Genomic DNA, 10,835 nt, shown 5'->3' on the forward strand with positions numbered 1-10,835 from the left:
AATCATGGCTCAACATCTTTCCAACAGAATAACATTAGGCTACTTCTTAAAGAGCAACTTCCATGACAGATATCAAAAATAATGTGAGCTTAATTTACCATAATCGCAGTAATCCTAGTCATATTCAAGGGCTTTTTGAGAGAAATTAGACTCCAGTAACTTTACTGCAGAGGCGTGTTTGTCCACCTGATGCTTGTTTACGCTCGTTAATGCATCGAGGAAGGCAATTACCATATATTTCTGCAACTGTCAAATAGGTCTTCTACATCTATTTTATGATGAATTAAAAAAAAAAAACGTGACCCTCACTGCACTTCACCCTAGGCAAAATTTGACCCATGGAGAAAACTAATAGGGGAACCATGCCCTAGCTTGAGACTCAGCCTGAATTTCCACTTCATCGCAATTCAGGGTCTGGAACCAGGCAAAGTTTGCCCCTAAAAGTATATCAAATGTGGTTTGAATCCTCTTCATAACAGCACTACTGTATACACAGTAAACTGAGAATGAAAAACTTTTATTATAAAATGACAACAGCCAACAAGACTAACTTAGCCAGCGTTAGAACAGAAACAAAACATGATGATTTTTTCTTTTTTGAAAGATCTCAGTAAACACCAGAAGAGAACAAGCATCATAATTAGAAACTAAAAAGTGGTACTCAAGAACATACCAAAAACACACACGTTCTCAGCAGCTTTCCACATGAATTGAAAGTAATGAGTTTTAGTCCAGGGAGAAGTCTGAAGTCTTGGGACTGTTTTTTATAAACTCTCAACAACAATCAATAAAGATCTCAAGCGATCTGTTCTGAAAACTCTCTTGTGACATCTTTTCCCAAAAAGGTGGCAAGAACATTGTCTGCCATTCAACTGACAAGACCTCACATGGTAACCGTATCAACATTAAGCCTACTTTATGATTTGGTGACAAAGTGTTGTCGCTTGACATGTCGCTCGACATGTTTTCAAGAGATAAAAGAGAATGCATAAACACTTTCAGTTAAAAACAAGTTGTTTCTTCAAGCAACACATCGCACAACACTCGTCGACGCAAGTCAGGGTTTTAAACTGCTTTGCGGTGGTACTCTGGAGGGGCCACTTCATAGTCACTTGCATTGAAGAGGGATGCAGAATTCTTAACCAGGTACCTGGAAAAAGAGACGAAACAGTTACTTGCATACTGTACTACAGACTGAAAACGATATTACCTGGAGTGATTTTTTGTAAAACCTGGAATAGGCTACTCACTTGAGGAAATCCTGCAAATAACTGAGCAGCAGTGCAAGGCTCTTCTCATCCAGGGGTGTGTAAGCCAGCATGGCTCCAATTCTTACTGTCAGAACCAAGAGTGGGTTGGGGGTTATAAATCATAACATTTTCTTCAATACATTAAACCATAATGAATTGCATTTTTATAGCGCTTTTCCAAGTGCTCAAATCGCTTTACAATGGTTCATTCATTCATACATTGGGAGGTGAGAACAGTCGACGCCAGCGTCCTCACTTCCCACATTCACACACCAATGGTGGCGAGCTCACACCGGCCAACTCATTGGAGGCAATGTAGGGTTCAGGTCTTGCCCAAGGCCACTTCGACATGTGGACAGGAGCCGGGATTCGAACCGCCGACCCAGGGATCATTGGACGACCTGCTCTACCTCCTGAGCCACAGCCACCCTAAATCACCCTCACTGTTTGATAACCATTTTGTTATCCATAGTTAACCATCCAGGCTATGCGATCTGGTATAGATCACATTTTAAACTGGTAGTTTAAAATCATTACAAGTAAACTACAAAAAAAAACACTATGATTAACTAATTACAAAGGTTACATTTAGAAAGTAGTAAGTAAGGTTAAAAGTTGAACTACCGTTAAGTTGGAAACATTGGAAAGGTATGTGCAATGGTTCACTCTTTGCATATTCCAATTTGATTCTTTTTGACCCAAATCAAATGCTTTATGATTTTTATCATAGTTGAATGGCTTGTAAATGTATGGTACATTCTACCGAATACTTTTGTGAGAAAGCCTCAGATATGCAAGAAAGGTTTGTGCAACGTGGCTACCCGACCACTTGGGTGGATCAAGCTTATAATGCAGCGCTCCACAAGCCTCGTTCCGAATTACTAACTACCAGCAATAAGACCGAAAAGAAATTCTCAGTGACCTGTATCACAACATATTCGCCCCACTCGCAAGCCATTAAATCTGTTTTTAAAAAACACTGGCACATTCTACAGTCAGACCCTGAACTAACCACTGCCTTTCGTGATCCTCCTCTGTTTGTTTTTAAAACGTGACCGCAATCTGTGCAGTGTAATAACACTGCTAAATTGACGCACTTTAGGCACCCACACACACAGGGAAAAAGTTTCCCATACAAAGAGTCATCACCTGTGATAGCACTCATGTTATCTATTTAATTACATGCCCCTGCGGACTGGCATATGTCGGTAAAACCACCCGAAAATTAAAAGAACGCATGCGTGAGCACAAGAGCTCAATCCGCAGGAACAACAGAGAATATCCTGTCGCTGTTCATTTGAATGACTTAAAGCATGACATATCCTCTTTTAGATTTCAGGGGATAGAACAAGTCCAAATGCCACCCAGAGGTGGCGACCTTGACCTCATGCTTAAAAGAAGAGAAACATTCTGGATCTTTACATTGCAAACCCTGGCCCCTAAGGGTCTTAATGATGAATTCACACTTTATGCTGTGATTTATCATGCGTTGATTGGATGGACTGCCTTTATATATTTGTGCTTTTATCCTTTTGTACTTTTGTGGCTTCGCTATAATATTGTATTCTCACTGTGTTTTTAAACTTTTGGGTCCACTAATATGACTTTCCTTGTCTTTTAGATATTGAAGACCTGGATGACTTACACTGTCATATGATCCTTTGTTCTTTAGTGATGCCCTGACCTTGATAAATTGTTGTATTTTGTTTTGTGGGATTGCATACACCTTTTCTATATAAGGGTGGGTCTAATATGGTTTTGAAGGGAGTGTCTTAAGGGTTCTGGTTATCTGTGCAGCCAATGACCTGCATCTCCATGACCTTCTCACTGGGGGTGTGGCTATAAATGTTTGGTGGTTATTGTGCCCTGTATTGTCTGTCCTGATGAAGGTCGAATAGACCGAAACGTTGAATAAAGAGCAATTTTGTTTTCTGACAGTGTGCGGGACCCTTCTTTGTTTTTCAAAGTACCCTTTTTTGTAAATGTATGGTAAATTTACTTCAGGAAACAGCTGCTCAAAAAGTGGGATGGCAGTTATTCTCTATGGGATGTGATTTCAGCTTGGGCAACTCATCACAGATGTTGGGTTGAATTTGGCCCGCATTCCCCTCCAGAAGGCTCATCACTTAATTCCGGCAGAAACATTTGGACTTTGTTTGATTTACATAAACCAACAAATATTCCCACAGCCTTCATATTTACATTTAGTAAAGAAAGAATGCAATCTATCCACCAAGAAAAACAAAAATGTGGCAAACAGAGAAATAGATTAACACCAGTGTGTAAATAACTGAGCTTCTGGTGATAGGCAGACTGTGGCTGAAATAAATTAATGATGGGCATCTGCGCAGGATTCAAATTGGTTTAACCCACAATTCTGAGAGACATTTGAAGAAGTTTGATTGATTTAAGAACATACTAATGTTAGTTCTAGATAGATACCACTAGCATGGTCAAATGAACAGCACTGGAGAGCTTGTAACCTTTGAGTTTGATGGCAATTGTTTGGCAATTCTTGCCCAAACTATATTTATAATTTGTCATGAATATGCCTTCTTCATTAAATATTTGGGGTATTTTATGTATTATTTATTTTATTATTGTTGTTGTTTGACCCTTACATCAGTGGTTTTCAATAGTGGTCCTTGAGGGGGTTCCAGGTGGTCCCCAGCTAAATTTTGGAGTTTGGAGTAATCAAATGGACCCTTATAGAAGATTGTTAACTCTGGAGTGTAAAATGCAACAAAATGGACCCTTACTGGTCCATTTTATGCTCTCAAGAGTTACTTAATTTACAAGAAGTCTACAAAATGATAGAATGTAGAAGAATTGTACCGCATCAAACATCAATAGAATTGGACAAAATCGTAAGGAAGCTAAATCTCATGAAATGATGGTCTGTGGCTCAAATGCTGAATAAATAATGGACCTTGATGTGAAAAAGATTTAAAACTACTGCTTAACATAATAAAATCCCATCCCTGGCCTGTAATAACCAAGTAGACTAACCAAATAGTCTGAGTAAATGCGGAGCCCCGTAGATCTGAGACATAGCTGTATCTGGGTGGTTGGCAAGGATGTCTGCATACTGTGGCCTCTCAAATTTGTACAGAAGTTGTGTTCCCAGCATGACGTTGAAATACTCCCGTACACCAGCAACAACCTCATTCACAGCAAATTCCCTGCGCAATAAACAGATGAGTTATTGTCAGAGGGTATATCGAATTATTATTAGGACAAATGTTATTGTACTACAAGGTAAACCAACAAGAATGTCTCACAATATAGATGGAGCTGGGAAATATGTCTATATCAAATGGAAATCGTGATACGAGACTAGCTATCGTCTGAGATTTTGGAGTCTGTCTTTGTGTTTGTCTTTTCATGGTTTTAATTAATCATTTAAAATAAATCAAAATAAACAAAAATAGCCCAACTACAAATGTACAACGCAATATATCAGGACACGTTGTGAGCCTGTAGACCAACTATTTTTGCTATCTTTGAAATGTATTGAATTCTTTCAAAAAAGAAAATTACATTATCGTCACAATACAATATTATCACCACAATATCAATATATGTATTTCGTTTTTTTTTAATAGTTTGATTTTGTCCATATCGCCCAACCCAGCTATATAGGCAACAAGATCAAAACATAAATGTTAAGTGTGTTTATTACTTGCTGTCAGAGTTTCCTCTAGATTTCTTGTAGCTTGCATAATCTTCAAGAACAGAATCCACACTCTTTTTGGCAGGTAGGTGGAAAAGCTGAAGAAGATGAAGAAAGATCTTTAATGATTTGACAGAAGGCAGTTACTGGGGTGATGCGAGGGGAAGATATGCTGTGTAATTCTGATTCTGGTCATGAACCTGCTTCTGCCGCGTGATCAGATCCCAGTCATCCACAAGCCAGGGTTTTAACTCCTCTGGAATCTTTACTTTAACCTCCACTCGATTTATGAAGGTCTCCTCCTAAACACGCACAGGAACAATGAATGCAATTGAATTGAATGCACAACACAGGACCACAATGGAAATAAGGGATTTTTGTGCTATCCTTTTAGCACCATTGTATAATCGTACCACTATACTATTTGCAAACTGTTAAAAGTATTCAATCAATCAGTAACTACTAGATCAATACAGTATGCACCTCAGTGACAGAACACATAGCTTCTATTGTGTAGTTAAAAAACACATGGCACTTTGTTTTTGCACAATAGAGGTCCCCCTGTCAGTGCTCTTTTAGTACACTAGAGGTTCGGGACGATATGCGGAGATATTTGGAGATCTCTGTATATGCGAGTCCTTGTCCCATTTATGCCCATATGTGAAACTCCCTGATGTACAGTATATGCCCATACACTGTATGAGAATTCCCCCTTTTGTGCCCATATGGAGCTGACCGATTTGTTTATCTGGTTATGGTGTCATAGCCATATGAATGGGTCATGTTGACAAGAGCATGACGTCAGAGGACCACCAGCATAGAGTGGTGTAGACTAGGAGAGTGGCGTCATTGAGGGGGCAGAAAACAGCGCAGTGTCTTCAGTGTTCATGCAGCCCTGTGTGACAAGCTGGAGTTTTAAATACTGTTAAATACTAATATTGTTTTCAACGAGGGGCAGAGGGCGGCGCAAATATCAGTAATTTTAGGCATGTGTGCAACATGCCACCTGTTTTAAAGTATTGTACAGTAACAACTAAAGTCTCTGTAATGTTTATGTTGTAGTATTACTAAAAAAACCGATTTAAAATAAAGGGATTTAAGATCGTTACATACAATTATTTTCTTTTTCGGCTTTTTTTTATTATAGAGGGACAGATAGTACGCTGGGATTTAAGATCATTAAAGCCGGGCTGTTGCCTGAGTCCAGTGCATTGTTAACTTAAGGCTCCAGGACTTTGTCACTCTTGGCCATGCTCTTCGCCAATAGAAGTCTATGTAGAAGAGCCGCCATTGGACTGGCCCCATGAAGTGAACGGAGTTGTCACAACTCTCTCATGCGTTCCATGTACGTACACTTTCAACAGTCGGGTCAACACGTGCCCTCTTCTTCCGTGGTGGGTGGGCCGGGTCTCCCCCTGAACTAGTGCCCTCTCCTGCCCCTGGAGCTGGATGGACACAAGGGACACAGATCCGCACAAACACAATAAAACTAAAGACATTCATGATTATTGTGGTTCATCTTGACTGTGCATTTAAAACACACAGGACCCTTGATACTACCAATTTGAGTACTATGAACTTGAGAATTGTATGTTAATTTATTTTGGATTCGGAAAATTATTATTTTGAGTAGATGCCATTATATAATATATTTACCACCTACAGTTATAGGTCATATTCATATAAAAACGGCATCACTGTCTTTCATACTTAAAGAAATATACACTACATTGTTTGAATATTTCATGTGTCAATGATGTACAGTATAGTGTTTGTGAGGGAGATAATACACAGACATTATAATACTTACGCTTCTGTTTGTTCTTTTTGGTTTTCCTGAAAAGGGTAAAACAATAGAGATTTTAAAATTCCAGAAGGCAAAATCAATGAAGGTATCTAAAAGGATTTAACTCACTGGCTGTAGAAATAGAAGGTACATAAAACGTAACCATCTGTACTCACACATCATTTTTCTGCGGCACGGCAGGTATCTTCTTGTTCGGTGCTACACCCCTCATCCTTCCCTCAACATAATGGTCTCTGTAAAAATAAATATATAGTTAACTTGTGATTTATAATTATTGCTTAATGTGGCAATAGAAATAGCATTCATATAAAATAAATACAGTATTATACTAAGAACCTCATTTCAGAGATGAGCCTGCTTGCTCTCTGAGATTTTGATAATATAAAGCTTGAATAGTAGATTCTAGAAGAAAAGGGGAGTCCCACACAGTCTTCACTTACAAAAATGTATTGGTAAAGATGCAACGTTCCAGTCGCTTGGACCTTCACCAGGCATTAAAAGGCACCTGGCAACTCTCATAAAAAGGCGAGGGCCAATCAAAGCCCCCAGCTCATTTCTAACTTACATCAATATTTTCCTTGGTACTAATAACTAAAGATTTGACAGGTTGGCCATGCCTTTATTAAGTTTAAGACTAAAACAATAGTTACTATTGCTGCCCTCTAGTGGTCGAAAATAGCTTGTACTGCTTGTCTCCACGATGTGATGAATTTGTGATAGTTGAAAGAAATGTTTTAAACAATAAACCTTTGTACATATAAATGAGTTATGTGGGGCAGCAGTGGCTCAGGTCAGGTGGTAGAGCGTTCAGTTGGGAATTGGAAGTGTCAAAGTGTCCTTGAGCAAAGTCTAGCATGGCGAGACTGTTGCCTCTCGCAAATTTCAAAAGCTTCCGTCATACAGTCTGGAGAAATGCAAGCTCTGATCGTGTGTAAATACTTCTGTTTCGTCTTTACAGTCGTGCAAATTTATCCTAATATACAGTAAGTAGAAATCATCTAAACATAATATAGCTTGCTGCTTAGCAGAAATGTAAATAAAAAAAGATTTTAAAATATGTTTTTGTGAACGGAAATGACAAACAGATTACTCTGACTTCAGGAGGTCTAGTTCCAGACTCTATATACTAGCATTCAGAGATTGTGGAATAGTTGTCTGGCTACGAAAGACTACCTTGAGCAAGAGACTGAACGCCTAACTGCTCCCGTTGAGCAGGTTGGTGGCTAGCTGGCTCTGCCGTCAGTGTGCTTATGTGCATGAATGGGTGAATGTAATGCACAGTAAGGTGCTTTGGATAAAAGGCACAATATAAATGCACCATTTACCATTTGTCGCTAAACTACTGTAATGTATACTGACAAAATGCAACCCAATATTAATTTCAGTGCACATGCTTAAAGCAACTCCTGAAAGAAAGACAGTTTGAGGAGTAACTCTATGCTGCTGTCAGGGCTGAGGTCTACTGTACATCATAATAACAGGTCTATTTTCACTTTCGAAACACATGAAGAAAAGTCGGGCTAAAACATTTGAGAAGACCAACTCACTGATTAGCCCTCTGAAGCTCTTTTTGTTTCTGCAGGTTACTGTCCACATACTTAAGCACTCTGCTTTCAGGAACCCATTCGTCCCAGCTGGAAAAAAGAAAAACAACAGGAGGGGGTGAAAACAAATCAAGAAGCACCTGTACAATCTTTTACTGCTTTACGATATCATCATATCAAACATTTGAATTTTGACAGAAAAACTTACTTTTTATTCCATCCACTGTAATGAATGAAGTATTTGATTTGCTTTTCCTTGATATTTGTCTTAACACACTGTGAAGAGAGAATAGGACTGTCAAAACTATGAACTGGGTCATCGAGTCATAGATAAGATAATATGTAAATCAGTGGTTTTCAACCAGTGGTCCTTGACCTCTCAAGTTCCAGGTAGTCTCCAGTTAAATGATGTACAGTAAAGTAGGTAACCAAATGGACCCTTATAGATCTTTAAATCTTGAGTGTTAAATGAAACCAAATGGACCCAGAGTTAAATTATTGTTAAACATCTGCATTACTTCAATTGTTATTTTGATCAATGTGTGCCTGTTATCTCTCCGAATGGTAATTTTGTCCACAATTCCATGCTACGTTGATGTTGGTCAACACAGCATGGAATTGTGGACAAAATCTTATCCAACGATAACAACAATATTCTTTAGTTTTGGGTCTGAGAGGCTAAATGTCATCAAATGGTGGTCCGTGGCTCAATGCTGAATGAATAATGGGCCTTGATATGAAAAGGGTTGAAATTGAAAACCACTGATGTAAATGGTCACAGGAGATACACTGGGCAAACCGCCTAAAGGCCTACCTTAGCTTCGTAGAGCAATGGCCCATGAAAACACAGAACTCGTTCACCTAAATAAAGAACAGGTAAAACATGCAATGAGAACAGGGTAAAGGAAGACCTTTGCTGTGGCCCGCAGGGTAATTTCTTTGCACGTACTGTAGATAATGAGGATCATAAATCATGCTAATTTAAGTTTATGGTTTAGAATCACATCTCTCTCTTTCTTCATTAGAAATCTTGCATAAAAATATGAAGCCTGCAGTGCACTCAGATGTGGGTGTGAATTGATTGATTGAAAATTTGCCACAACTCTTAGATCCTATTTTTTATATTTGGAATCTATAGTTGCGATACCAACCCCTGACAGCCCATACATCCAAACAGAAAAGTCCTATCGGATTGTATTAAAACAACGTTAAACTCACCAACATTGTTAGAAATAACTCAAAGGTCCCGTTTCTAAATTGCACATAATGCAGGAGGCAGCAAGATGTATTGTGTGTGTGTGTGTGTGTGTGTGTGTGTATATATATATATTGTATATTGAAAACGATCGCTTCCTGCATGGAATTTGACAGAGTAACCCGTAACGTGTCTACGGTGGACTTTTATTAAACAAAAACTTGCATTTAGAAAGAGAATAATTCAGGCTTTCCGTACATCTGCAATGTTGGTGAGTTGGAATTGGAACTCAGTGCACAAAATTAACATAAACATATTACCGGATATAAAACACATCACCATAACAAGATAACATTGTACCTGAAATAATATACAGGGTATAACCATATATAGTACTTACATGACAGATGATTACACAACATATTATAGCCTTGGATCAAGACTCTCATAGATATATTTGATCGAGTCTGACATTTGCTCATCATAAATGTCAGACTTGATAGAAGAAATCTATGACAGTCTTGATCCAAGCCAAGGCTAATATAGATTAAGTATAGTAAACCCCTATTATGATAGGAAGGAATGATAACTATAATGTTAACTAACGTTCTGTAAACATGCTCAACGTGTTGAATGTAAACATTTAGCTGTATATTGGCTGTCAGTGTTTTTATCGACCATGATATAGCTCTTAAGTATTGTTCACGACCACTGCCGTTGCTATTGTAGTTGTGGAGGTACACATACTTTTAGTTATAGACAGTTGTGTGTGTAGACGGCCCTTAAAGATACAGACAAAGACGCACTTTGATCGGCACCGTCCTAGCTTGCCAGTGTATAATTTCGACACCTCCTATTCCCATTACCATTAATGCAACACAAGTGGGATAGCATGCATGTATAATTGTAAGTGTAGGCCAATTAAACCATTATATTGATTAGAATACAAATGCGAACTTGGTCAATCATTGTGATCCAGAGCCAAAGCAGGAAGATAACATTAACAGGAGCATTAGCTAGTGAGCTGCGGGTATGGTATGATGCTAACCATCATCGTCTCATCTCATCAACCATACGCCTTACCAAGCTACACTTCAGATATGCGATGAACAATTCCATACCTTCTTGAAATTTAGGCTTCGGGTCCTGTTTCGGCGCCATTCACAGATTAAACGATCAAAATATCTGAAAATCAAATCCAGGCATCGCCAGCTCCCATTCCATTCAGAAACGGCGCCGCTCTATTACGTATTCCTCACCCGTGACGTATAAACCGTGCGACCAGCCAGCCTGCGTTCTGCCCGTGTGAACAATTGTTTTTGTTGCGTTCACACAGGCAGATGAAACGACGATGCAGTCCACCATT

At 38.8% G+C, this 10,835-nt stretch overlaps 1 protein-coding gene across 1 annotated transcript; it reads right to left on the reverse strand.

The window, feature by feature from the left end:
- Positions 1 to 501: 501 nt before the first annotated feature.
- On the reverse strand, positions 502 to 10,793 carry morf4l1 (mortality factor 4 like 1). The gene is made up of 12 exons (XM_079501602.1): positions 10,591 to 10,793; positions 9,089 to 9,135; positions 8,483 to 8,550; positions 8,278 to 8,364; positions 6,886 to 6,963; positions 6,734 to 6,759; positions 6,277 to 6,368; positions 5,124 to 5,225; positions 4,933 to 5,021; positions 4,260 to 4,432; positions 1,251 to 1,335; positions 502 to 1,150 (listed from the first exon to the last, which is right to left on the reverse strand). Exons 1-12 carry the CDS (start codon positions 10,628 to 10,630, stop codon positions 1,066 to 1,068), a joined length of 972 nt encoding a protein of 323 aa, XP_079357728.1. The 5' UTR covers positions 10,631 to 10,793; the 3' UTR covers positions 502 to 1,065.
- Between the last annotated feature and the right edge of the window lie 42 nt (positions 10,794 to 10,835).

This window comes from Electrona antarctica, assembly GCF_951216825.1.
Source record: "Electrona antarctica genome assembly, chromosome: 5".
In the NCBI taxonomy this organism is placed as follows: Eukaryota; Metazoa; Chordata; class Actinopteri; order Myctophiformes; family Myctophidae; genus Electrona; species Electrona antarctica.

Bases quoted from the DNA above. Each gene is read 5' to 3' on its own strand.
- morf4l1 (XM_079501602.1), bottom strand. From the start codon at position 10,630: ATGGCGCCGAAACAGGACCCGAAGCCTAAATTTCAAGAAG. The intron at 6,964-8,277 runs GTGAGTTGGTCT...TTATTTTTACAG, and splicing joins GAGCTTCAGAGGGCTAATCA to AGACCATTATGTTGAGGGAA. The intron at 5,226-6,276 runs GTACGTACATGG...GTGCGTGTTTAG, and splicing joins TTGACCCGACTGTTGAAAGT to GAGGAGACCTTCATAAATCG.